The sequence below is a fragment of the Centropristis striata genome, chromosome 18, assembly GCF_030273125.1.
Source record: "Centropristis striata isolate RG_2023a ecotype Rhode Island chromosome 18, C.striata_1.0, whole genome shotgun sequence".
Classification (NCBI taxonomy): domain Eukaryota; kingdom Metazoa; phylum Chordata; class Actinopteri; order Perciformes; family Serranidae; genus Centropristis; species Centropristis striata.
In genome coordinates this window covers 3921121-3948073 of record NC_081534.1, presented here as the reverse complement: position 1 = coordinate 3948073, position 26953 = coordinate 3921121, and the positions used below count along the sequence as shown (strand labels likewise).

Below are 26953 nucleotides of genomic sequence, written 5' to 3'. Positions count from 1 at the left end.
TGCAGCTTGGTGCTAGCTTGGAGCTGAAATAAAGGCTGTACAGAATCAACAAACCCTGCACTGTTTAATGTTTGGCCAATCAGTCAGATCAAAGGTTGTGAACTACACCGAACTTCTCACAATTTATCTGTTGGGTCACTCAACTAATTAACACTAACTTTATCTTTGCGACTTATTAAGCACATTTAAATCCCCCCTCCATTAAAAATGTCCTAAAATGTCTGACCTTGAGTATACCTACTTTTATCTGTGCAAATTTTGTCACTTGAGGTGTTTGCACATTCCTCTATTTAACCCTCTGGAGTCCATCTATTTATTGAAAATACACATGTTTTATTTACAGTAATAACTGTATTTATATATGATATGTAGACAAGCTGAGAAAGCCAGTTGAAAGTGCAATTGGAGCTTTCCACAGTGTGTCATTTATGTTTCTAGATCATTTTTAAATTGTGACTTTTCTTTCTACAATGAAAACTATCACTATTTTTAATTTACTTGCAAATAGACTGTTTTGTAGTTTTATTATTTATTATTTTTTCTGCTGTTTTTGTGTGTATAAATGGTAAAAAAAATAAATAATTAAATGGTACATTTCCATAGACACCTTTGTCTTTTGTTCGTATTTTCGGTTAATGGCAGTTTTATACTTTGTTAATTAAAATAAATTGAAAAATCTGACTGATAGCCAAGTTTGTGTTGAGAAAAAGGAGCCATGCATGTGATGTAAGGACGGACTGAAAGACGTTAACAAAGAAAGAAATGAATGCATAGGAAGTTGACACATTTGAACCAAAATCTCCTGGACTTCAGAGCTTTAAAGGGCAGATGTTTGTGTTTGTGTTTGTGCATCTCCCCAAAAATCTGAGATTCAAACGTACCTGAGCAAGATAGATAAGGTACGCCATGAAAAGCTGTAAAAAGGCTCCTGAAACAGAGTGGGCAGAGTGGACTTGTTCATAAAGTGCGAAAACACACATCAGCAGATAATATTAAATGTTTCACAACCACTAGGTCTGTTAGCTACGAGCTAACAAGCTAACACTGTAAAAAGGTGTGTCTAAAAACAAGATAAAAACACTGAATCTGAGGGAAATGATCTTGCTGCATGGACAGATAATTTCACTTGACAAGATTTCTTAAATTAAGATTTTTAAATCTAGAAATAAGCATGTTGAACACTTAAAATAAGATAAATTAAAGCTGCAAGCAGCGATGAACCGGCTCAAGCAGATAGCACTGGAAATTATTTGTTTCTTACCAAGATAAAAAAACTTTAGATTTATGAGTTAGATCATTTATGTTGTAAGATAAATGGCACGACCATGTAAAATAAGATATTGATCATAGCAGAGAATTTTTTTGCATACTTTGAAACAATGTGGAGGGGGAATTTATGACTGGTTTTGTAAGCCAAACAAAACTGAGATCTGAAAAAGTAGTTAATAACACACAATAATTTGCAAAAGGTTTGATCTTTTTCACAGCATGTAATCCAAAGGCCTGCCACAGATCTGACTGAAAACAGAACTCCTGGGGTCTCACCCAATATGACCCCACTTTATCCATTGAGTAAATCTGTTATTCGTAAAGCAATTAAATCATTACAGTTGAGTTCTTTATAATGGGGCTTTATTGCACCCATGGTGCGATAAACATGAGCCAATTACACATGTTAAACAGATGAAAACATTAATTTAACACATATTTCATGCAGAGCTCATAATTGTCAGTTCACATAACAAGTTCCCAAAGAAAGAGAGTGAGGCTGGCGCTTCACTCAATCAGCTCTTAAAACGTTTCATGGATTCCACTTGATATTGCTTGTGGGATAATCTGATTCTGTTAATTATTTCATTCAACAATAGACTTGTTTGTCCCATTTACTAAGAATTTGGGGGGAAATCTTAGAGGTGGCTGCTGCGTTCAAAAACACTTATGCAAGGGATGTAACCCAGACACATTTTCTAAGAATTTCAGGCACATTGTGATTCTTGCTTGTCCTTTATATTCCAGTCTCCACACACCACTCAATTTAAGCATAGCACTGTATCTCCATTCATTGTCTATGGAGTCTAGAGCAGAGTCAGTTAAGCTGGTTTAATTGTGTCTAAGAAAGGAATAAGACAAAACACATACTTGATACATTATTACAATGGCTGCAGCAAAATGTCGCCTTCATTAAGTTGAAAAATTAAATGTTTTGGTTGATGGCGGCCATGTTTTTGGACTGATCTTGCTCAATTATGTCAGAATTCCCGCGATTCTGTATGGATGCAAAATTTTTGTTGATAAAGTCAAAATTTTTAAAAACACACAGCAACAACAAATCCTTAATTACACTGGGCATACATTTTGTACAGATTTTAAAGAAGCAACAGGTTCCATTGAACTGTTCACTGCTGTAATCTGATTACAACTATGAATTAAAACAAGTGAAAGTACAAAATAATTATATACACATGCCACTTGAGTTAGTTATAATTGCTTAATAGATCAAGAACAACACTTAGAGACCTTTTAAATGGAAGTATACATGAATAGGTCTTGGTTGGAGCAAAGCTGTGCATTTGGTTTATGTAGGTTGGTTTTCTGTGGATGATATAACCAAGATAGTGTCCAGCTCATACACTAGATGGTGGTACAACCCAACAGAATAAATTATCACAGTGCCTATAGCAACATTTGATCTGTACAGTCACACGGGACACTTTTAAACAGTGATACTTATTGTGAAGAAGTACATTGTTTTGTGTGGGTTTCAGAATGGATGCAATATTTTTCCACTCTACTTATACTTAACTTATATGTATGAAAAGCGCTATATAAATAAAGTTTGATTGATTGATTGATTGATCTTCATGTGCAATAATGTTTTTTCATGCTCTTTACCCATTACTTGTCAACATTCATGTCAATATTTCTATGCATCTATAAGCGAGTTCCTATGACATTTCATTATACTTTTATATGTCTGTCTATCTATCTATCTATCTATCTATCTTATAATAACATGTATACATGTACCCTGAACTATCTTTATGCTTGACATCATGTGACATATATAGTAGGTAGGTTATTTGATTGAGATGATTAGTGGATTTATCCATCAGTACATTGATAGAAAATTAATTGGCAATTATTTCAATTGTTTAAGTCATTATTTATATTCAAACATTTTATGGTTCCAGCTTTACAATTCGTGATTTGCTGCTTTTGTTGTTAATCATTTTTATGTTTTTTTTATTTTTCTACAATGGGCATCCTCAGTCCATTTTCCTGGTTATACTTAAATATATTTACTTAAGCATTTTCACATTGAAGAGTAGTATTTTAACATTGTGTTATTATTCTTTAGGGATGTTAATTGTTGAACCACCAATGCAAATACAATATGCATTCACACATTCATTTGGTTTTGAACATAAAAATATGCTAAAGGTCAATAATAATCCATGCTAGATCGTTTTCATCATTCATATCAAGGTGAAAGCTGGAAAAAATTATGGATGCAGGAAAACCTTACTGTTTTTGTTAATAAAGCAAAAGAATGAAAAGCACCGACATGTATAAAAAATAGTTTTAGGGTTAGTCAACTGATGTTTAATAGAGTTTGGGAGCACAGAAAACACAGTCACAAATAAATCAATAAAATGTTCCAGGCATAAGAAAGTAATGTTTCTTAGTAGTTGCTTAAGATCACTCCTGACCTAAATCCATTGAGATTCTGTGGCATGAACTGAAGAGATCCATTCATCATAGACATTCCCAAAATATTAATAAAATCAAACTATTATATATTGGGAAAAGTTCAAAAAATCCTCCTGGCCAATGTGGAAATGTGATCATCACATGCAGGACACATTTGGTTGAGGTCAATGCTGTAAAATTAGATTTACCAGTAACTAAACCCAATTTTTTTCCCCATAAAACAACATTTTCTGACTAAATTTAGCAAAAATGCAGCAAAATCAGAGTTTTTTCACTTACTATTTCTTGGCACCACACATTATATAATTTTCCAAGCATTATTTTGTAAGTTTAGGTCTATGGAGGCCATGATAAGTATTTTTCTTGATAATCATACAAACAAGTTACACAAAATATTATTCACATTTTCATTTTTCCTCTGGTAGAGAAACCCTGATTGTGTCCCAAGATTGTGTGAGACCAAACCTCCCTTAAAAATATGTATTTTGACCTTAATATTTTACCGATGTGCTCCAACTTCTTGTGTTTTATTTAGATTGTCCAGTCATTTTGCTACTGAGCTGGAAATAAATCATAGATGATATAATATGCAAACATGCAGCGAGAGACTGGACGGGTTAATTGTGCGTGCTGCAGCTCATTCATTAATTCTAAATTCAAGGCCTTGAATGCTCTTGAAAACAGTCGAACTTAGCTTATGTTTTAGCAGTCTAAAACTGATGAGGTTGCTCAGTGCGCTGCAAAAGTCATGCAGCAAAAAAAAGGTAACAACTTGGTCAGGGAGGCCATCTAGTGGTCAGAGGTTTGCTGGTTCAATCTATGACACCAACAGTGTGTATTAGTGACAAATTACCCCCTGAGAATATTAGGATACATTACCCATCCTAACTAATAGTTATATATGTTACTGAAGGCTCAAACGGCAGCTGTCGAAACAATTATTCCATTAAAATACTGCAATGCAACACATTTTCTTGCTAAATGTCTTGTCCTGTTATGCATATCAAATGTAGAAATAGCCTTAAATGTAAACAGAAAAACTCAAACATGATATAGTCCCTTTTCACTGGACAGATCACCCACTAAAACCCACTTACTAGCTAAAATTAAATTAAATACCAGATTATGTTAAACGCAGCGCAGCCCGGTGGAAATCAGGCTCGACACTTCAGAAAGACATACTCATGTATCTCCTATTTTTGGAGGGTTTGGGTTGAAAAGGGCATATGAGGCATTATGAATGTAGTCAGATAATACTATCCGAACCGTAAACGAGGAGGGTCAACACTGTCGGGTCCGGTTCCTTTTAGAAAACCAGTGAGAACTTCATATATAACAAACACAACCATGTTGACGGGGAATGCCCGTATGCAGTTGATGCCTAAGCTCCTAAAGAAGACCCCCGCTCCCTCCACCCTCACTGTCTCACTGATGCAGTGAAAGAAACCCTTGTATCGCTTCGTCTCCCGCGCTCCGTCCATCTGCAGACGGGCTTTGATCACATCCATGGGCGTTCCGCAACTCCAAGCTACCATTCCTGCTAATCCACCGGATAGCATCACACCACTCCAATCTGGAGGGAAAGAAAAGACATATAATAATATCATAATAATAGACATAAGCGGATACTAGGGTTGTCACGATACTAAAATTTTCAACTCGATACCGATACTCAAGAAAATATTCGATACTCGATACCATTTTCGATACCACAAGGATAAAAACAAAGACCCCAAAATTTAACAGAAATATTTTTATTAACAAGAAAAATGCAACATGTAAAAATGAACAGAACAGAATGTTTTCTCTTAGGTTATTAATTATTTTTTTTACTTCCTCCTACTCCCTTTCGAGCTTGCAGAAAGTGTCTGTTTTCTCAATTTTTTTTGCTTTTTTGTTTTGTTTTTTATTTATTCGTCTATTAATATTTAAACTTGTTTTTTTTTGTGTTGTTTTTTTTTTACTTGCTTGCATGTTCGAAATAAAGACAATCAATCAATCAATTAAGTTTACTGATATACTGTATGTTTTATGTGGTAATTATGTTTGATGTTTGTGTCTAGTTTTAGTTTTAATGTTATTTAATGTGTTAGAGTTCTTATTTATTATTGTTGTTTGATTTATTTATTTAGGTTGGTTTTGTGATTTTGTTGTTGTTGTTCTTCTTCTTTCCTTCTTTTCCTTTTTACTGTGTTTGTCCATAGGTGACTTATGTTGTGTTTTGTTTAAATTAATATTTAATTAAAAAAAAAAAAAAAAAAAAAAATTAATAGAACCACAGGTTAAATATTTTTTAATAAAAAACAGTTGTGCAAAAAGAAACTGCAACTATGATAACAAGCTTGAGATACTCGATACTTTTGAAAATGAGTATTGTATCCGGATACAACGTTTTAGTATCGATACTTTTTTGAGTATCGATACTATTTGACAACCCTAACGGATACACAGACATTTACTCTTTTTAAATTATATTTTTAATCCTCAAGGAATTTGTAACATCAGAGGTTTCTGCATCTGCCATTGAACTGCCCTATGAAGTGTTAGTTGGCCTTGGTGGTGTTCCTCTATGGTTATGCAAATCTAAAGGATATGAGCCACTGTAGCTTATGCAACAAATTTAATTTTAATTGGCTGTTATACAAAACCATGAGTGAGGCTGAAAAAAAAAAAAGACTGATTGAATAATTCAATAACTAGATATTACATCACATATTTATCAGATATTTTATAGCCATCATTTGACTTTGTCGATTCAACCTATTTGCTTTGTATTTATATTTGAATTATTATTATTATTATGATCATTAAAATTCCCCAAATATGGAGGAACAATCATTTACATTTGCATGTGAATTTGTGGGTTTCTCTAATGTTATTTATTTCATTACTCGGTCTGAAATTATTAAATTTGTATTCATAAATCCAGTCCGACGCTCTTCACTATAATAAGAGTCTGTTGTTCGAAGAAATGTAGCGTTGTATTTCCATATAATTTAATAATATATAGTATAATTTATTGAACATTCTGCTACACACCCAAAACATCTATGAGGATAATTATAGAGTGGTGATAAAGATCAGCATTCAGGAGGAGTTTGTGTCAAAAACAAAAGGAACCCTTTTCTGTAAGAATATTTGTTGTTCACTCACTTGGTCCTTTCTTTCCGCTGTCCGTCAGCCATTCACAGAAGGTTGCGTATGACAGGAAGTATATTGCGAATGACGGCCCGTCTCTCAGCATCAACGGGAGCGCTCCTCTGTAGAGCCCCATGAACCCCTCGTCTTTGATAATGCTCAGCAGGCAGTGAACTGGACCACTGTACTTGGGTTTGGGCATGTTTGTTCCTCGTCGCTTGGACTCAGTCTGACACTGCAGACGTACTTTCACTATGTCACCTGGAGACATCACCGACGTCTGTTGGAGGCAGATAAGGAGAGACGCAAAGGACAGCAGAAGGCTTAGAAGCAGATATCTAAAAACCTGGATAAATAGCACAAGCTGCAAGGCTATGCACATCTGCGGATATAAGGGAAATGTATTATGTGTGTGTTCTAGAGATGGAAGGATTACTGAACTGGCCTACAGGGCACAGGCACAGGGGCCAAAAGTGTCAGAGGCCCCTCTGGCCTCCACCTGGTGCATATCAGTCAAAGAGATAAATACTGAGCTGGCAGAGACTTAAAATATACACAAAGAAACAAAAATGGCAACAAAGAGACACAAAAGTGACTCCCAACGACTATAAAAAAGGCAAAAAAACAACCACAAATAGACACAAAATGACCACAAAGACATACAGAGCAACCACAATGAGGGACAGAATAAAAGAGACAAAACAACTATAAAGTCTGTGTGTTTTGCTTCTCCATAGGAGAGATGGTGGTGCCTTCTGCATGTCTGTGCCCAGAGCCTTATTGTCATATAATCCACCCAGGGTTTTAACCCTTTGATGCACAACTTATTGATACCCCTTCTAATGCACAACATGGGTCTAAAATGACCCTCATTCATTCCCCATGTTATTTGATGCTGCTGTGTGTTTCTGTGCTCTATCTTTTGATATCAACTTATTTTATGATTGAATATTCCAAGTATTCTTTAAATATCTTGTTTTTGATAACAACAGATAATTATTTTCATTTTGCCTCTCATACTTTATGGAGAAAACAAGTTTTTGTTTTATTACATAGCTAACTACTTGGATTAGTAAAATAATCTAAATACTTAGCCAAAAATGTAGCTTAGTAGTTAGCTTAGCAAGCTCCTTAGCTAAATACTTAGCCAAAAATGTAGCTTAGTAGTTAGCTTAGCAAGCTGTTTAGCTAAATTCTTAGCCAAAAAGTTGGCTAAGTAGTTAGCTTAGCAAGCTACTTAGCTAAAAAAAATGGATATGGGTCATTTTTGACCCATGTTGTGCATTAGAAGGGTAGTGACACAAAAAGGGATTTTATTAAAAAATGAATTAATGAAAAAATAAAATTAGGATATATGATGACCAAAAACAAACTAATTGAGGAAAACCTGGAATACTGAATGATGAAAATAATTTATGTCAAAGATATAGAACATAAAAACTCTGTCGGGTCACTTTAGACCCATGTTGTACATCAAAGGGTTAAGTGCCAAATATAAAAATTGATATAAACTGTACATTATTAAGGCACATGATTCAACAGTTTTACAGGGTTTGTATCCATTACCTGAGCTATACCTCCCGCCAAGCCAGACAGGAAGACTTCTAGTTTGGTGTTGGGACCACCTGCAGCTCCTCGCGCCTGGCTCAGACACTGCAGGCAGTTCCTGTATGTGCCAAACACCACCGAGGACGTCATTGAGATCGTGGTGATGGGTAAGGACATGCCTTTGAAGAAGCCATGAACCTGATGACACAAATGTTAGAAAACAAATTATACACCACACCTTTCCTAATCTATCACTTTTGTTGAGCTGTTAACTTTACATTCTAATGTAGGCTTATTAAAGTCCAAATCCCCCCAGATGAGGTGCAGATACCTTGAATAATATTTCTCTAAGAAAGTTGTTGCAGTTATGACACTGTAACCTAATCAACAATGACATGTTTACTAGAGATAGACCGATATATCAGCCAGCCGACATATATCGGCCGATATTTGCATTTTTTTACTGTTGCTCGGTGCAACATCTGCCAATCTCTGGTGAGCTGCTGCTGATACCGGAAAAAAGACATCAAATATGTGGATCATCTGAGGCGCCACCACCTCGAGGCCTAGAACACATACACATTGTTTGCTATCCAACTGTTAATATGTTTGATTTCTTTTGTTAATAAATGTTTCTTTTTTTGTTTAAACTGAGACTTGTGTAGCATTTGTTATCATTGTGTCATTTGTATCATGTAAATGGAGGGAGAAAAGGCAATATCGGCTTCAAGAATCTGCCCAAAAAAATCTGCAGCACGTATCGGGGATCGGTTAAGACTGATGTCAAAATAATCAGTATCGGCATTAAAAACCCTGTTTCGGTCGACCACTAATTTTTACCACATAGGTGTTCCATTTCCAACATTATTTGACCTCAAAAGCTCCCTGGACTGTGTGACTGGTTCAGACTGTTCAGCTCACATTATTGTTTTTGTTGGCAGCCTCAGTCTCTTGACTTGCACAATGCTTTCTGCACACCCAGTGTTGTTTTTTCCTTGACAACAACTTGTTAGAATCATTTGAGATAAGACTTAGGATTTAAGTTAAGCTAAGAAATTATAAAATAGATCAAAAAACAATTGCCCATAAGAAGAAATAGTACTGCAAAATTGCACTTGGAGAAGTAAAAAGTAGTATTGCAAATGGCGAAGTAATCACCAGTTTTCCTTCCTGCAGAAGGAGGAGGAGTTATACAGTTTGATGGCCACAGGAAGAGAAGACCTCCTGTGGTGTTCTGTGGTGCTCTTTGTGGTCTCAGTCTACCGCTGAAGGTGCTGTGATGGGACTCCAGTGTGGCCTGTAGGGGGTGAGAGGTGTTGTCCATGATGCTGAGCAGTGTCCTCCGCATCTTCCTGTCAGACACCTCCACAAAACACTCAAGTTCCACTGCTGATAAAGCACACAACGGGAGAGTCGTCCGAGAACTTTTGCAGGTGAGCAGAATCTGAAGTCTGGGTGTAAACAGTAAGGGGGACCGGACTGTTCCCTGTGGTGCTCCCATGCTGCTAACTTTAGTGTCTGATACAATGTCCTGTAGCCTCACATACTGCTTTATGTTCCAGGCCACTAGTGGAGCCTCCACCTGCATGTCCAAGGTGAATGAACTCTCTTCTGACCAGAGAGGCTGGGGGGTTGTAAGGAAGCCCCGGTGGGGGAAGGGAGCAAGAGGGCTGAGGTGGATGGACAGGAGCCAGGAGAGACGGTGGAATGAGGGGTAGGGGAAGGGGAGCAAGGGAAGGGGAGTTGAGGTGAAAGGTGATGGGAGTAAGGGAGGTGATCAGGGTTGGGAGGGCACAGGAGAAGGGGAGTCATGACAGGAGCTGTCTGGAGGGTGGGCAGAGGCCACTGCGTCAACCCTGTCAAAGAACAAGATCTCCTACCATCCCCCGGTCACTGAGGACATTTTGCAGCAGGTACACTAAAGAAACATGGTAACATGTAATCTATACCAGTTCCACTTACCCCTTCTTTTGAAAATGTTGCCGCTATACACTGCGATACCCCAGTGAACTGTCTCTGGGTTTGGATCCGGACCTAGAAAAAAAAGAATATGATATAAAAATCACATCCATTTGTTATTTAGCCATCTTGACATTTTTCAGATGTGTGCCAATTTAACTGTACCTTCACAGTGTCCAGAGGGTAGCCCACTGCAACTCCACATGCCCCTGTGTGGTTCCAGAGAAAAGAGAGCATCAAGGACACCACAGAAGCACAGTGATTCTCAAGGGTATAGGCTTTAACTGCAACCCTTTTAAGCATTTGCAAAGCTGTGTGTTGCTTATCAGTTGCTTATCAATCTTTAAAAATTAATGCTTTAACTGGACAAAAAAATGCAATTTAAAGATATGATGTAACTGCATTATTTTTTTGTTCTCTCAGTGAACTGAGTACAGTCTATCTACATGTATGAATATGAAATGTGTTGAAGTGAGCCATATGACAGCTCTAGTATGTCAATGAGTACTGCAATGCATTGCTTCTCCTACCAACCACATTCTCCAGGTTAAATTAGCAGGATACCCATATAACATGCATAAACGAACAAGCAAAAGCAGCTTCACAACACACATAACGTTACAAGTGAACGCTAGGATTAATAATATCTTACCACGAGCTGTCATATAGTTATCACACCATGCTAACATACAGCAGCCAGCCGTAGCAAACATCCCAGCTCATGCTAACTAGCGTTAGCTGTTACCTGCAAATGATCCAGACACAAAATCAGCGATATGCATCCTGTCAGAGGGTGACTGGCCAGCAGATACTTGTCAGATATGAGCCCATTCTCCTTCTAGCATAAACTACATAACCATAACCTTGAGTGTGTTGCTGTTACATGACGTGAATCAAAGGCGTGGCTACACTACTAGCCACATAGCCTCGGCTGTCTATTGGTCCCGACTGTACCCGAAGATAGCCGAACGAAGATAGCCGAACGAAGATAGCCGACGATTTAGTTAGATAGATAGATAGATAGATAGATAGATAGATAGATAGATAGATAGATAGATAGATAGATAGATAGATAGATAGATAGATAAACAGACAGACAGACAGACAGACAGACAAATAACAATACAATAATACAATAACAACACAATTAAATAAAAAGTACAACCTCTGCATATTCAAGCAATAAAAAGCAATAAAAAAATGTCTAAAGAAGAAGCATTGATTGTAGTGCAGAATAAAATATAAATATACAGTATAAAAATATAGGTGCCATGAAACAAATAAGGTGCATAAGGTGAACAGTGTGCATTAAAAACACATAAAGTGCATAGCAACTGTATGTTATGACCAGCTTTTTTATTTATTTTTATTGTAGATTTACTCTAAATAGGTGGTTATTGTAAATATGTTGTGGATAGAAAACAAAAATGCATGCAAGACCAACACTTCTAATTATTTCACATCAGATTTTATATTAAAAATTATGCTTATTTTCAGATATAAAATGCTGCACATGTATGAATAATAACAATAGTTGTCCATTAACTTTTTCCGTTTTGTTGAACCAATTGCACGTGTTACACAGTGCATTTTGACAATAAGAAACAGTGCAAAATTGATAAATAGGTCGAGAAAAATAGACAAAATTAAAACAATGGATAAATAAATGAGGCACAATTTGTAACTGTACATTTCTATACACATCTTACAGGCAAAACATGCCGTTTACATTTGGTACAAGATTTTTTTTTAATTAACAAAAACATTTGTAAAAAAACACACCAAAAATTGGCCTTTTGGTGTATATTTGTATAGTTGTGTATTTGATGTATAAAGAATTTGCCACGGATAATCAATAGATTTATTAAAAATATTTCAAAATCTTTGTACAAGATGTCAAAAATATATTTTATATTTGTTTGGTCCATAAACCTGTCAAGAAAAATATTGTGAATGAGAGATGAAGCTGCCTCCATCCACTGACACGAGACTTCACGGACTGTTCATTCAAAAGCAAAACATCACACGGCACCTGTGACGCAATCAAACACTGGAAGCCCTGGCGGTCCGGAGCCAATGAATGACGAGGATTACGTGCGAAGCGGGGTGTCGGCGTCATCTCTCCCGTCTGATTGGATAGAAACTCGAGCCGATGCCGGTAATTCCCGCCCCCTTACTAGTGACTTCCTGCGCCGCTAGCTTGTGTGCTACAGAATTAACCTCCTTGGTACAGACAGCGGGGAGGGACTCCGCCTTGACTGTAAACGCCACAACGGTTCATTGAGGACGCGTAGGTCAATAAGACAGAGTTGCTAGGATAAATAGAAAACAAGCTAAATAATAAATTAAAAAATAAATAAAATACAGGCAGTATTTTTTGGCTTGTCTTAAGAGGGGACTCGGAACTAGCTAACCAGTGGAAGCTAACTGAGACGGTAACTGGAAGTGGCAATTAGTTCATTAGCTAGATTAAACATCCAGGGACAGTAAGTGTCAGCTGCACAGCAGAGGAAACGGTTTTTTAGTGGAAAACGTTTCATAAAACGTTGAGAGTGTCTTCGGTTAGCGTTAGGTAACTTAATATTTAGTCCTCCTTCAGCCAGGTGACGTTTAAGAGCGGCGATGGACTTCGTTGCTGGATGCGTCGGAGGTAAGTGTCAGCAGCTTTAGTGTTAGTCACTTCATCTTTCAGGATGTTTGGTTTGTACAGTTGACAAAGAGACACTTTGAGAGATTGTAGTGAGACTTGGCTGTTTCTTTCGTAACAGTGGAAAACCCCCAGTTCACTAATGTGATGTGATGCAACCCCATTACACGATTACAAGTGCATTTTCCAAATTCCGCCGCAGGTTGGCACACTGAAGCAAATACTGTAAATGCTGCTGATTGCATTGATCTGTTGGCAGAGTTTGACTTTGACTGAGCGTGCAGTTGTGTGTGGCTTCTTCTGCCTACACTGCAGGGTCAAGTAGTAAATAAGTATATGTTTATGTTTTAAATGCAAAAAGACTTACTTAATTTTATTATTAGTCATTTCCACATTAGTTTCTATCACTAATACACAAGGTTGTGTTAACTGTATTAACCAGGCGGCAACCTCTGGGTCTGAGCAGGGAGGCAAACCAGGAACTTAAGCTGCATTCTACGGAAAATTCCTGCAGGAGGCGCTAAGTTTGGCTGCAGAAACATTTCTGTCCATTCATTTCAGTGCAAAAGGAGAAAACTTCTCACTTGATTTATTACCTCAGACATTTTTTTTAGGACAACACTATCTTCAAGACAATTTGATGTTAGTAGTTCAAATAATGGCCCCATTTATAAGAAAATAGAAGATAAAGAAATCGTATGATTTGGGGCGTGGCTACCTTTGATTGACAGGTGACAAGGCGAGCCGTCATCAGGAGAGAAGCAGAACAATGCGTATCCATGGCAACGTGTCAATAAAGTTATATATATAAAGCTATATAGATAGAAAGAATTAGACCAGTTTGGTCTCATAACTTTGACCCTTTTACTGTATTTTCACTTAATGACAGTTTATTTGAACGTTTTGTCCAGTAAAAATGTCTTGCTCAGAGTTTGGTTGGCCTAACAGACAGTCCAAGGAGTCGCTGTTCATTTTTCTGAGGTCAGTTACAAACATTTTGTTTTTTGCTCGCCAAAACTAACATCCCAGTTAATGCTAACATGAATTAGCAGCGACTTCTCTCAGTCAGGTTGAGGTGTAGAGAGGCTGTAGTCAGTGATCAGATCCCTCTCGCTCCTCCACAGTCCAGATATGGTCTGCTCCCTGTATCGGAAACAAGATGGCGACACAAGATGGCGATGAGTGTAACGCTGAACTCTATGCTCCCAACGGGCCACAAACCAATGGGTGACGTCACGGTGACTACGTCCATTATTTATATACAGTCTATGGCATTAACCTTGAAAGACAACATTTAAATTTAATTGGATCTAAGGGTCTCTGGCATGTCCAGTTTATAGCATATTAAAAGTTTACATAGAAAAGACATTTGATATGTCTTGTTCACTGAGGGTGTTCCAACCTTCTCCCTGTGTCACCTGTACACCCTGTTGAGAATTGAAAGCATGCAAACACAAGTGCAACCCGAGCCTTCAGGCCAGCATGACCTGGCAGTTTAAAGTTTCCATACACAGCATATGCAAATTGCACGAATCAGTACACACCCCTTCACAGACCAATCTCATGCTTTCTTTTCTTAACACTGACTGCAGTGGCAAACCATGTGGGTTCTCAGAGGGGGGGTTTGAATTCAGGGAACCATCCACAGTCAGATGGGAAGCTGATTGCTGCTGTTTTAGGATGGCCTAGTTTGTGCTTTGCTCAAAACAAGTGGGATCATTTTTTAAACCAGTTTGCATTCAGGCCTGCATTCTCAGGCATTAAAAGATGGGTGCTGACACCGTGAAGGGAATTGTTCTAACAACTATGATGCAACACCCTTGCTTGTTTTCCCGGTACTCAGATCATACTAGTGCAGTAAGGTCATTGACCGCTTGTCATTGAGTCAAACGCACGCCTGCTTGTGTTCTTTTCCTGGCTTACAGCTGAGGCTCTTCCTGATTGGCTCTTTTTACAAATGGGGCAGGTGACAAAGCAGGTGCTTATGACGGATAAGCTGGCTGTGGTTTGTTTACTGTGGTGACACGAGTGTGCCAGTAACTTCAGGTCTATTTTTTTTCAATATTTTCTTGACTAATACTGAGACAATTGTCACTTTCAATCTCAAAGCAGTGTAGGGATGCAACTAATTAAAGATGCTCCGTATACTTGTACATGCCTCATTGTGACCAATAAATTATCATCTGAAAATGGAAAATGTATTTTATAATGTACTATTGCAATAATGAAAGCCTAGCAAGTATAATAAAATGGAGAAAAGTAGGATATCTCCCTTCTGCCTTTTTTGCATGAAACATTATTTTCACAATTATTGGATTATCAAAATATTTGGAGATTATTTTTCTGTTTATCAACCAATCGATAAGTCAACTAATTATTGTAGCTCTCAAACAGTGTTTATTTTATGGTTTTCCTTAATTCTTTAACTGACATGACTGTTTCCGCTAAAACAATCAACATTAAGTTAAAAAAAGAAAATTATTTTTGTTCTTGTGTGCAACTTGTGATTGACATTTGTCCCTGGTTTCTTATTGATCAAATGAATAATCAAAAAATCAACCAAGATTGAAAAAAAAAAAAGTTATGCTGTGTAAAATGCTAATTTAGCATAAAAGAGAATGCATCAAGGTAAGAGTGAAAATTTTCAAAAAACAATTTGAACATTAAATATAGTGTTTTTTTGCACAGTATTCAATTTTATATGTTAAAGGATTAGCAAATTATCACATTCTCTTTTATTTATGTTGAGGGCAATGTCCGAGCTTTTTTGGAAACCTGCTTATAATGTTTGAATAAGTCATGATAAAAGCCCTTAGCTAGTTGCAGCATTATTTAGATGATGTGAACACTGAGATGTTATTAACTCTCAGAGTCAAACAAATGGATAAAGTCCTCCGTGGTATATGTAATGTTAAGTCACAATAATCCTTTATCATCATACGTTAACTTGAAAATCCACCGAAAACTGTTTACTGACAAAATCATAGTCATATGTAAATCCAGTACTGTCATAAAGCTGTCTCTCCAGCCCTTTTCATGCTGCATTTCTGCAAAAGTGCTCCAACTCGGATTCAAGTGTGAAGCATGTTTCTGATGTGAGAATTGACTTGTTTACACTATCACATTGACTGTAAAAACCTAAAAATGGTATTTACTTTCTTTGTTTCTGAGCGATCTCCTCATGTTATTTCTGTGGTCTGTTCAGGAACTATTATCAGATTTCAACATAAACTGAGGTGAGACGCCCAATCTGGCATCAGAACATGAGCATGTGCTTCACAAGTCGAGGTTATGTAACTTTCAAAGGCGCACTAAAGAAAGTTTTAGAGGGTGATGATGCCCAGCGAGCTGGCTGAAGCTCGATAAGGCAGCGTTACCCTGGAGGAGATGGCAGCATACTCTAAAATTACACAACAGTGCCAGCAGCAAGAGTTCTGGCCTTCAAAGACTGGGCAAATAGGCCAAAAACTGGTTCAAAAGGCCTGGCGTGTTTGATTTCTCAAAATAATCAGAAAATCTGGCATGTGTACAGTAACTATCAGAGTTTTAAAGACTGGTTTGTGTGTCAGAGTTATGATTTTATTCACACATGTGCAGAACAGAGACAAACTCTGCAAGGCCAACATGAGAGTTTGGCTAAGTCAGAGTTAGCAGATCAGTAACAATGCACTTAATAACAGAGGTTAAAAACTGCCAATGTTAATGTTTGCACAGATGTCTGAAAAACCTTGGGACACTAATCTTGTTTTGTAGGAATGAGATAAGGAAGAGGGAATGCTGTCTTTGTGTGAATGATAAGATAACTTTGGGTAGAATGACCTACTTTGCTGAGATAGTGAAGTTTGAAGGTAAAGTGTCATACTCTCACATACGAAAATCACATGATTTGATTCAGGTTGTTACATAAATGGTGTATATGATCTGTATAATATAAAAATAACACATTTATTACAGAGTAAAAAGCTTTTAATGAAATGGTCAGGTGATAAGATTACCGTTGTCCATTTCTTATGGTTGTTTCCTTTGTCTCCAGGTGCTGCTGGAGTCTTGGTTGGGCACCCATTTGACACAGTCAAGGTAAGCAAAGGCGTCTTTAAAAAAAAAAAAAAAGTGAATGTTTTAAATATATCTTTTCTAAAAAAAAAACTAAAAAAAACGGTGCTTTTATTAACCAATAAACAGATATGTAGGTGTGTTTTCAACATATGTATTTAATGGTCTGTGCTAAATGCTTTTCATTAGTCGCTATGCCATTACTGTACATTGTACCGCAGCAAACCAATGTGCCAATTTCATTTCAGCAATTGATCTTGTTGCAGATTGTTTTTGTTTGGTTTTCTGTGTTTTAATTGGATACTGAAAAGTGTCTCCTTTTCCAGGTGAGACTGCAGGTCCAGAGTGTTGATAGGCCTCTGTACCGCGGGACCTTTCACTGTTTCCAGTCCATCATACGCCAGGAGTCGGTACGTGGATGTAGTTTACTTATAAATCTTATGATCATGTGTGGTCCAGCCCCCATGACCGTTATGGTCCGCAGTTACAAGTCAGTGAGGTCAGAGTGACCGTAGGGCAGAGTAATGGCGGACTTGGTCTTAAGACTGGTCAGACCAAAGAATGAGGTCACTGTGAGTGTGGATGAGTGTTGTTTTGTTGAATGTGGTCATATGGTTATTTTCAAAATCCCAAGTTTGGTTTTCCCCTGTTGTGTAATTCCCCTGTTGTCTATTTTCAGTCTGAGAAGTATATTCTAGTCACTCATTAACATCTAGTTTAATCCAAGTTTCGGAATAACTACCAGAAGCAGATCATTGCTGCAGAGGCCGACAGAAGAAGCACCTGTTTCCAGGATCTAGCCTCAGGGCGTTTCACTTTTTTTTTTTTTTTTTTTTTTTACTTATACTGCAGACACCTTTATTACACTATACCACTTTAACATGTTCTACTTTCGGAGGAGCAAGCATGCTAGAATTTAGCTGCAGGTTGACCTGTTAGATATCACAAAGCAAAGGCTGGTCTAGGAAAGTTGCAAAAGTGTTTTCCACTTTTTTCTGATAGTGGCAAATCTGAAACAGTTCTGAAAAAATTGCAACCTGTTTAACCTGCTTTTATAAATTATAAGCACAAACATGTTTTATCCATTTTATAGGTATAGGGTAACTGGAAGACAAAGTTAATCTTATGTAAAGTTGTTGACAAAGTTAAAGTAAGAACTTAGTTGTTTGTTTTATTTTAAAGAAAAATCAGCCCTGTTGGTGGTTTTTATAGTAATGTGTGAAAACATCTTGTCTAATGTAATGTCTCTGTCCTTCTCCACAGGCATTTGGTTTGTACAAAGGCATCGGATCCCCCATGATGGGCCTTACATTTATTAATGCTATAGTGTTTGGTGTTCAGGGAAACACCATGCGGATGCTGGGACATGACACCCCCATGAACCAGTTCCTTGCCGGTGCAGCAGCAGGCGCCATCCAGTGTGTCATCTGCTGCCCCATGGAGCTGGCCAAAACCCGCATGCAAATGCAGGGTACAGGAGAGAAGAAGAAGTCCGCCAGGAAGTTATACAAGAATTCCTTGGACTGCTTGGTACGCATCTACAACCGGGAGGGTCTGCGGGGTGTAAACCGAGGCATGGTCACCACATTAATCAGAGAGACGCCTGGCTTCGGAGTGTATTTTCTGGCCTATGACGTGATGACACGCAGCCTCGGCTGCGAGCCGGACGACCGCTACATGATCCTCAAGCTGCTGTTCGCCGGGGGCATGGCCGGCATCGCCTCCTGGCTCTCCACCTACCCCGTGGATGTGATCAAATCACGGCTGCAGGCGGACGGGGTGGGCGGAGTCAACCAGTACAGCAGCATCGCTGACTGCGTGCGACAGAGCGTGAGGAGAGAGGGCTACATGGTGTTCACACGAGGCCTTACCTCCACGCTGCTACGAGCCTTCCCCGTGAACGCGGCTACTTTCGCCACCGTCACCCTCATCCTCATGTACGCCCGCGGCGTGGAGCAGGGACCCAACGACTGCGAGTCGGCTCAGCCCAGCCACCACGCACAGATACAGCAGCAGGTCCAACCCTCCAGCCTGTGACAGCACAGAGGTGTCAGCCTCAACCTGGGCACTTTACAAGAGAATGGAAAGACAAAATATCCTACAAACCCTTTACTACTGTCCGACTCAGTCTCACAGCAGACAAGTCATTCCCAATTTTGAGTCAAAAATACCTGATTTATATAAACGCTGGTTTTTACTGTCATTTCAAAAAGGAAAAAAAACTCTATTGATTTTTTTTCACAGTTATTTAAGTTTCAGGGTTGCCTCTGCAGATGAAGACTTGTATAGGGAATACCTCTAATAAGATGGAAAAATGGAGCTTTCAGATTCATAAGTTTTTTTAACAGCAGCTTTTATGACACTGATCTAGACTTGTTACTGAGCTGAGGCTAGGTAGTGTGTACAGTGTAGACACTGAAGGTTAGTACATATATCATGGAATGTGCAGTGTTTAACTGCACCTGTATATAGCATTTATTTTCTTTTTTTAACGTATAGGAAACCTTTTTCCTGCCTTATGATATGGATACTTTTATTTTGTGTAAGGAAGCTGAAGCACCTGTTTGTATCTGAACTGTTTTCTCTGAAGAGCCAAGCAAGAGAGAGAAAGATGGAATGTAGCGTTTGGTAAGTGCGCAGAACTTATCACTTGTGTCTGCTTTCAAACCAAAAACCATAATGCAGCTATAACAATATCCTCACTAAAGCACTGTTACTCCGGTCAGCACATGTCAACATGAATCCACTGGTCTGAAGGGCTCTTCAGGGACCAAATGTTAAGTGTGTCTCTGTGTGAATCAGGCTTGTAGATGGCGTTTTGTTTTCTCTGTTTGGCATGTTGCGTTTTACCAAACTGTGAAGTTTTATCATAACGAATCTTTACTACTGTATTAAAGGCCCTAATCCAGAAGGAAAACATGGTGCTGTATGCAACACCATATGTCCAAATATCAATTATCAGTCTTTTGAATGTTTTTTCCCAGATGCTTTTATGGTGACAATTTAAAGTCTTCAAGAGTCTTGACACTTTTGGTTAAAGTACTTTGGAATCGCTTGAAAAGTGCTTGAAATTAGATTTATAAGCACTGTGAATGGAGGGTCACACATTCATAATGGGTGGTCCTCTGAAAGATTTTGAAAAAGCTGGTACTGTTTAACTTCTTGTTGAATATTAATGAGTATTTGGGACCACTGTAGCAGTTATTTGTCTCATTCTGAATGTTTCAAGTGCACTCCTGGGGGAGAAATTTAATGAAATTGATCCAACAACAACAACAATTGTACCCGGAAGCACTTGAGCTTTTTAATTGCCTACTTCAGCAACAACAAAACTAACAATATCTTTAACAAAATCAAAAACATTTCCTCTGGCAAAAAAATTCCCTCTGAATAGTAATTTCTAACTTTGGTTTCTGTATTGATCAGAACCACCTACATTTGAAGATATTGTTTCCTTGAAGTTGATATACTGTACCTTGTCTGGATTGGGCCTTTTATTTAACCTATTTATTTTCTAAGTTTCTATATTAGCGAAATAATGTACAGGTATTGTTAATGCGTGTCTGCTTTCTGCATGTGTGTGGTCAGTATCAGATGTTTTTTTAATATATATTTTATGCCTGAATGTTGAATATTTTGCTGCAAAGCAATCAAAGTTACTCTGTTCCCATCAAAGCAGTAAATAATCTGCACTACCGATAACGTGTTCCCAGAATGCTTTTCTGAGCTGTCTGAAGTTGTAAACTAAGCGACGAATCAAACTACTGCTGTCATTTGTGTATGAAGACTCTATGAAAGGCTGTTGGAGAGCAAGAAGTAACAGATGCACTAAAACCTTCAGTACGTTGAATGTAACACATCTGTATTCACACACAGGTGTTCAGACTGAAACATAAAAGATTTCTTGGAATCCTGATGTTTAATTTTAAATGTTCAAAGCTGCTGAGAGATGTGAAAATCCAAGGCTGTTTGACGGTTTGATGGTGGGTGATGATGAGAAGTAAAAGTGGGGAAAGTGCAAAGGGATATTTGGTATGTCTGTTGAAGTTACTGGTGTTTAATCAGTGGCTGTTATCTCTGGCTGTAAGGTAGAAAACATCTGGAACCTTTGGTGATTCCATTTCACAGCTAACATGTAATCCAGCTGATGTGAAAGATGCAATATGTACAAGATGTAACTGTATTAATGTGAGATTGTGTTGAAGTGGTGATGTAAATATATATATATATATATATACATACATATATAACATATATTTTTCAGTCTAAATAGTTGTGTGGTTCCCTGAATGTCTGAGTTTAAGCAGTTTTTAAAGTCTCTTATTTGATCAGTTTGATTTTGCCGTTACACTGAAGAGATTTTAACTGAAAAACTGAGACATGCTATTTTTGTAACATAATCATACATAACCTATTTGTCTAGATTTGACACTGAGGATCTGTACAAATGGCTAAATAAAAATGATTCAGCAGCTTTTTGTTTGTGCTGTGTATTTAATCCAACCCTCTCTACACTTAGATCCATAAATCAGGATCCCACATTCACCACATCTTTTTGGTTATGATAATAGGTCCTATAATTAACAATCGTTTCATCATTTACTGCTACATATGGGACTAGTGCACCGTTAAGTGGCAATAAAGATGGAATAAAATATTTTTTAACCCTTTTCCCTGAAATGATTGTGACTGTGATTTATTCTTGACAGATAAAGTGGATATCTTCTCAAAACGTTATTAATAAATCGCTTCCAAACATCACAATGAAAATGAAACCACAATTAACAGAGGATTGTATCTGAAAAAAAAAGTTATTACAACTTTATGGGCAACCGTGTATTATAAGGCAATACATTGCACTTCGGCTATACATATATATAGAAATATAATGTCAGATATTAAGGGGAAAAAAGTTGCGTTTGGATATTATTTGTGCTTCCTTTTAATCCACCAGACTCCATTGGAAAAGACAGTTATTTACTCCACAGAACAGTAATTTTGGCACAAACTAACCAATCACTGACCATTGTTGACTACCTCATACAGCACTTAAATATCTGAACTATCCCTTTAAGCTCCTGTTTTTGCTGTTGTCACAGTCAGACAAGTGTGATGTGGGTGTGTGAGGCTTAACTCGTGAAAACTTGTGATCACATATGTCATATTTTCCTTCGACACAGATTTATTAATAAACAGATTGGGTGCCTCACGCAGAATTTTAGGTGCCATAGACACTCACTGCTCTGGTTTAATGTACTTCAGTGCTGCCAGCTTATGGCTACATTATCATTGACAATGTACCATGTCATGTAGCTACTTTTACTTGACTTATATTTTGAATTCAGCACTTTTTTTACTGTACAATAGAGCACTTCTACTCTGTGTTATTTCTTCTTTTACTTAACCCTCCTCCTACAGTAATGTTAAATATAATAGCAGTCCAATGTGACTATCCAGATTAATCCAGGATTTTAGTATATTTTCTATTGCTACATGGCAAACAAGGTACAAGTATATCATGGATCAGTTTGCATATGTCAAAATACTTGAAGAGGTCATGTTGTCTTATGCTGGAGAGGACATGCCCTTGAAATGGATGTTTCAACAAGACAATGACCCCAAATACACTAGTAAACCAGCAAAATCTTGGTTCAAACCAACAACATTGATGTTACGGAGTGGACCTTAATCCAGTTGAGAAAGAAATGTAAATGAATTGTGGAATGTTGTTAAAGAATCTTGGAGTGGAATAACAGCTGAAAGGTGCCACACAGATATGAAGCAGTTATAAAAAAACTGTGGTCATACAACTAAATATTAGTTTAGTGATTCACAGGATTGCTAAAACCTAAAAACAAAAAAGTTTGTACAAAATAATTTTCAGTTTGTAAAGTCAACGGCAGACACTGCTATTTTTTTTTTTTAACACACCCCTTTCAACTAATTAACCAATTGCACAGCCTTAACAGCTGCATATCACGAATGCTGGGTCTTGTTGGTTTTCTAAGAATTTCTAAGAACCTACTTGTACCTTGTTTGCCATGTAGCAATAAAAAATATACTAAAAACCTGAATTAATCTTGTTAGTCACATTGGACTGCTATTATTTTGAACACTAATGTATGTTGTGGGTCAAATTGACCCATATCAAAGAAGAAGAAACTTCTTCTGCTTGGCTTATTAAGTGTAAATCAACATATAAAATGAAAATGTTTAATTTCACATATTTGCAACACCCCCCTGCATATTTCTATTACATATAGATACTTTTTCGGGTCAATTTGACTCAGCAGTCAAAGTGGAGGCAAAAAGTGTCAAATACTATTTGTTTCTTTGCAACTGTGAGACATATTTCTTACACACACACACAAACACACACACACACACACACACACACACACACACACAGGATAACTGGGCTTGTGTGTTTTGGAAAACAGTCTCTGTGGAGGAGATAACCAAGATGGATGATATCTCTCCTCTCACCACATCGTCTCTCTCCTTTCGCTGGGATGGTGGACCAGCTTGGTGCTCTTGTAAGAAAAGGCAGGTCATCTTGAAATAATGTTTGAATGTGTCATATATTGTGCTCACCATATCCAGCACAATGTATTCATACACCTGTATAGGATTATTGTATTTTTTTTAATGATCATTGTTGTTCAGATTACTAATCTGTTGACTGCACACTGTAAAAAATATCTGTAGATTTTACAGTGAAAAACTGCTAAACCATGACAGTAAAAGACCGTAAATTGATAAATGTGTTAATTCAATTTCAGTAACAATAAAAAACAATGTAAATGTATATATATCAGCCAAAACAGTGATTTTTTAAAACTTTTTTTGGGGTGGGGAAATTACTCTACTGTAAAATACATTGGCACCGTGTTTGTAACCAAAAAATGCTCTAATATATATACAAGCATCACTGTAATTTTTGCATTTATTTTTTGTAAAAATACTTTTTCTCACTGTTAAATGTACTAAACACCATATCTCTAACAAAAATATATAACAAAGTTTTTTTCGATGGAAAATCTTTTTATTTTTTACGGAAAGATATGGAGTAAAATGGCAATCTTAAACGTGAAATCAAAAGTGGTAATATAATTTTACCGTAATGTTAGAAAAAGTTGCACCGTATTTATTACGGTAAAGTTCTGGCAACCACAGCTGCCGTTTTTTTACCGTAAAAACAACAGTTGTTTTTTTACAGTGCATAGATTAATGGACTTTATTATGCAACATTTAGAAGCACACATTAATATATAAAGCTGACTTGAAGCTGAGACAGGGAGATTATTTGAGACCGGGAGGGGAGGTCTGTGTTTGGGAGAGGAGCAGGAGGTGGTGGTGAAGGCAGAGGGTGTGGAGGAGGAGAAGCATGTCTGGTGCACGTCGATCCATCAGCTCCTGGTGGGGAAGTCTGGGAAGATAGGGCCTGAAGAAAACACAAACAAGACTGTTATGTTAAATATCCATGTATTACCAAATCTGTTTAAATAATCCCATAGACCTTTATTGTAAAGAACATTCAGAACAGAACCAGAACTCATTCATCATACTGCTCTACATCAGACTCATCAGCACTACCTTGAGTTCAGCCTAGTGGGAAGGCATTAAATAAAGTACATTTTATTTCCGAGTTTTTAACAAAAAACTCAAGGTTTCCCTAAAAGATGTCATTTTTCTTCACCACCATTAATGACCAGTTTCTATTCCTGAAGATTATGGAGGCCAGATTAATTTTTCAGGGGCCTCCAGGACTAAAAATAAGCTGCTGGGCCCTTTAAACCCTCTGGAGTCCACGAAAGCGCCTGCACATTACTTCTAGATAATGTCAAATTATTTAGTATAAAAATATAGAACTAGATATTATCCTCATTTTACCTGTTATATGTTATATTTGCATATATTTTCATATTTGCAACATGTATATTTCTCTGTTTGTGAAACATAATTTTCAAGATCAGATTTTATGTTTTCCTTTGTTTCTTTTGTAAGTGAAAAATAAAAAAAATAATTATCAGGACATATAGGTGAGGTTGCACTGAAAAAACTGATACCAACATGGCATGGTAAAGATCTTTTAACAGATTTTTAATGGACAAAATAGCTGAAGATTTCAGAGGGTTAACCTGTGTTCCTCACACACTGTGTGTGTGGAAAGTCTGTCTGTGTTGAGGAATCGTTCTGCATAATGAGATACATTAAGTAGGCCACTTATTGGTTATAATAGCTATGTACTTTACTTGTATTTTGAATTCAGGACTTTTACTTAGGCTACTGTATAAAGGAGCACCACTATACTGCATATATTATATTATATTACATAGAAACTCTGAAATTGCACATCTGCAGAACGCCACCGATTTCTTCTAAAGAATGTAAGTTAAGATGTACTTCTGTTGAGTGAACAACAGACAGATTAAAATATTGTATTATAAATTGTATGTGTGTGTGAGTCAACTTGTATCATCATGGGTGAATGCTTCAATCAGCTGGAGACACCAGAGAGGCTTTAACTGGATCAGGAAAATGTGTCATTTGAGAAGAGGAAACTGATGTGTGGGAATGTAGCACAAAAACAAAATGTCGAGAGGAATCATTTAGAATTTGTGGGATTCTTGAGGGAAAATTCGGTCCTTTTACATTTGGGATTAGTACAGAGTTTACAGTATTCTTGGGTGTAATAATCAGAGCTGGTTGCAATTCAGTTTGTCAGCGCAAAACAGAATTTCACACCAATAATACACCTGCTTAAACGGTTAGATGTGTTTGAACAGCTTTTCAAGATACTACAGTAGAGTCTCTAGTTTAAATGAGAAAGACAGAATCACAGAGAGCTGCAAAAGGACACATCACTTTTCCAGAAAAAAGGCACTGGAAAATATTGTCACCAAAGGAGCAGTCACTGTAGTTTCAACATGGGCGCCCTCTGCTGACAGGCAGCAGTAACTGCAACCGCATCTCAAATGGTCAGATCATCCAAATGAACCCTCTATGGCATGGTGTTGCCCTCAGGGAACACACCCATTTTTAGCCTGTCAAATTTCTACAATGCATGTTTTTGAGTGATGCGAAAAAATACAGAAGAGTATAGGGAACCAATAGCAATGCTTTAATTTGTCACATGACCTCCAGGAGGCCATATTGACCCTACTTTGCAGACTTTTCCAAAGGAAAGAGCTTTGCCATTTTGCGTCACAAAAAAAAATCACTCAAAACATAATTTCCTGGCCCTTTCCAATCTGGAAAAAAAATCTATTCCCCGGCCCCAGATAAACGGAGGAAAATGGGTGGATGGATGGAAGATTTCTTAAATTAAGATTGTTAAATGTAGAATTAAGCATGTTGAACACTTAAAGTAAAAAAATATCAAACACTTCTAAATCTAAAGTTTTTTAAAAAATTGGTAAGAAACAAGTAATTGTCAGGTCACTCTGCTCGGGCCAGTTCATCGCTGCTTGCAGCTTTAATTTTCTTGTTTTAAGAGTTAATTTCTTATTTTAAGCGTTCAACATGCTTATTTCTAGATTTAATCATCTAAATTTAAGAAATCTTGTCAAGTGAAATCATCTGTCCATGCAGCAAGATCATTTCCCTCAGATTTACTGTTTTTATCTTGTTTTTAGACACACCTTTTTTGCAGTGCAGTGCTGTGATATGTTAGATATGTTCTAAAAAAATTGTTTTACAGCTATTTCATCAACTGAAACCATTTTCACTCTGAACTGCACAATCAATGCTTTCATTTGTAACGTTACAAAGGCTGCTGGACATCGCAGCCTTCAGAAGTTTCCTTTGAAAATGTGGCCTCTGTTTAGAATATAATAAAAACCCAAAAAAAAAAAAATCTTAGGTGGAATTATAGAATAGTTTTTGGAAATGCCA

General features: G+C 37.3%; 2 protein-coding genes across 3 annotated transcripts; one reads left to right on the top strand and one right to left on the bottom strand.

The window, feature by feature from the left end:
• Window positions 1–3577: 3577 nt before the first annotated feature.
• slc25a47a (solute carrier family 25 member 47a) lies at window positions 3578–11307 on the bottom strand. The gene is made up of 6 exons (XM_059357136.1): window positions 11102–11307; window positions 10522–10565; window positions 10360–10431; window positions 8416–8595; window positions 6865–7129; window positions 3578–5284 (listed from the first exon to the last, which is right to left on the bottom strand). Exons 1-6 carry the CDS (start codon window positions 11136–11138, stop codon window positions 4968–4970), a joined length of 915 nt encoding a protein of 304 aa, XP_059213119.1. The 5' UTR covers window positions 11139–11307; the 3' UTR covers window positions 3578–4967.
• Window positions 11308–12574: 1267 nt separating this feature from the next.
• On the top strand, window positions 12575–19630 carry slc25a29 (solute carrier family 25 member 29). 2 transcript variants are annotated; one of them, XM_059356822.1, is made up of 4 exons: window positions 12575–13006; window positions 17037–17080; window positions 17383–17466; window positions 18320–19630. In XM_059356822.1, exons 1-4 carry the CDS (start codon window positions 12979–12981, stop codon window positions 19091–19093), a joined length of 930 nt encoding a protein of 309 aa, XP_059212805.1. In that variant the 5' UTR covers window positions 12575–12978; the 3' UTR covers window positions 19094–19630. The 2 variants fall into 2 exon arrangements, with proteins under 2 accessions (XP_059212805.1, XP_059212804.1); XM_059356821.1 differs by lacking the exon at window positions 12575–13006 and having other exon boundaries at window positions 15895–17080.
• The last annotated feature ends 7323 nt before the right edge of the window (window positions 19631–26953 follow it).

Excerpts from the sequence above, each read along its gene's own strand:
- slc25a47a (XM_059357136.1), bottom strand. The coding sequence starts at position 11,138 with ATGCATATCGCTGATTTTGTGTCTGGATCATTTGCAG. Across the intron at positions 10,566-11,101 it reads TGTGTCTGGATCATTTGCAG|GGGCATGTGGAGTTGCAGTG; the intron begins GTAACAGCTAAC and ends GGAACCACACAG. Across the intron at positions 10,432-10,521 it reads ACCCTCTGGACACTGTGAAG|GTCCGGATCCAAACCCAGAG; the intron begins GTACAGTTAAAT and ends TTTTTTTTCTAG.
- slc25a29 (XM_059356821.1), top strand. The coding sequence starts at position 16,973 with ATGAAATGGTCAGGTGATAAGATTACCGTTGTCCATTTCTTATGGTTG. Across the intron at positions 17,081-17,382 it reads ACCCATTTGACACAGTCAAG|GTGAGACTGCAGGTCCAGAG; the intron begins GTAAGCAAAGGC and ends CTCCTTTTCCAG. Across the intron at positions 17,467-18,319 it reads CCATCATACGCCAGGAGTCG|GCATTTGGTTTGTACAAAGG; the intron begins GTACGTGGATGT and ends CCTTCTCCACAG.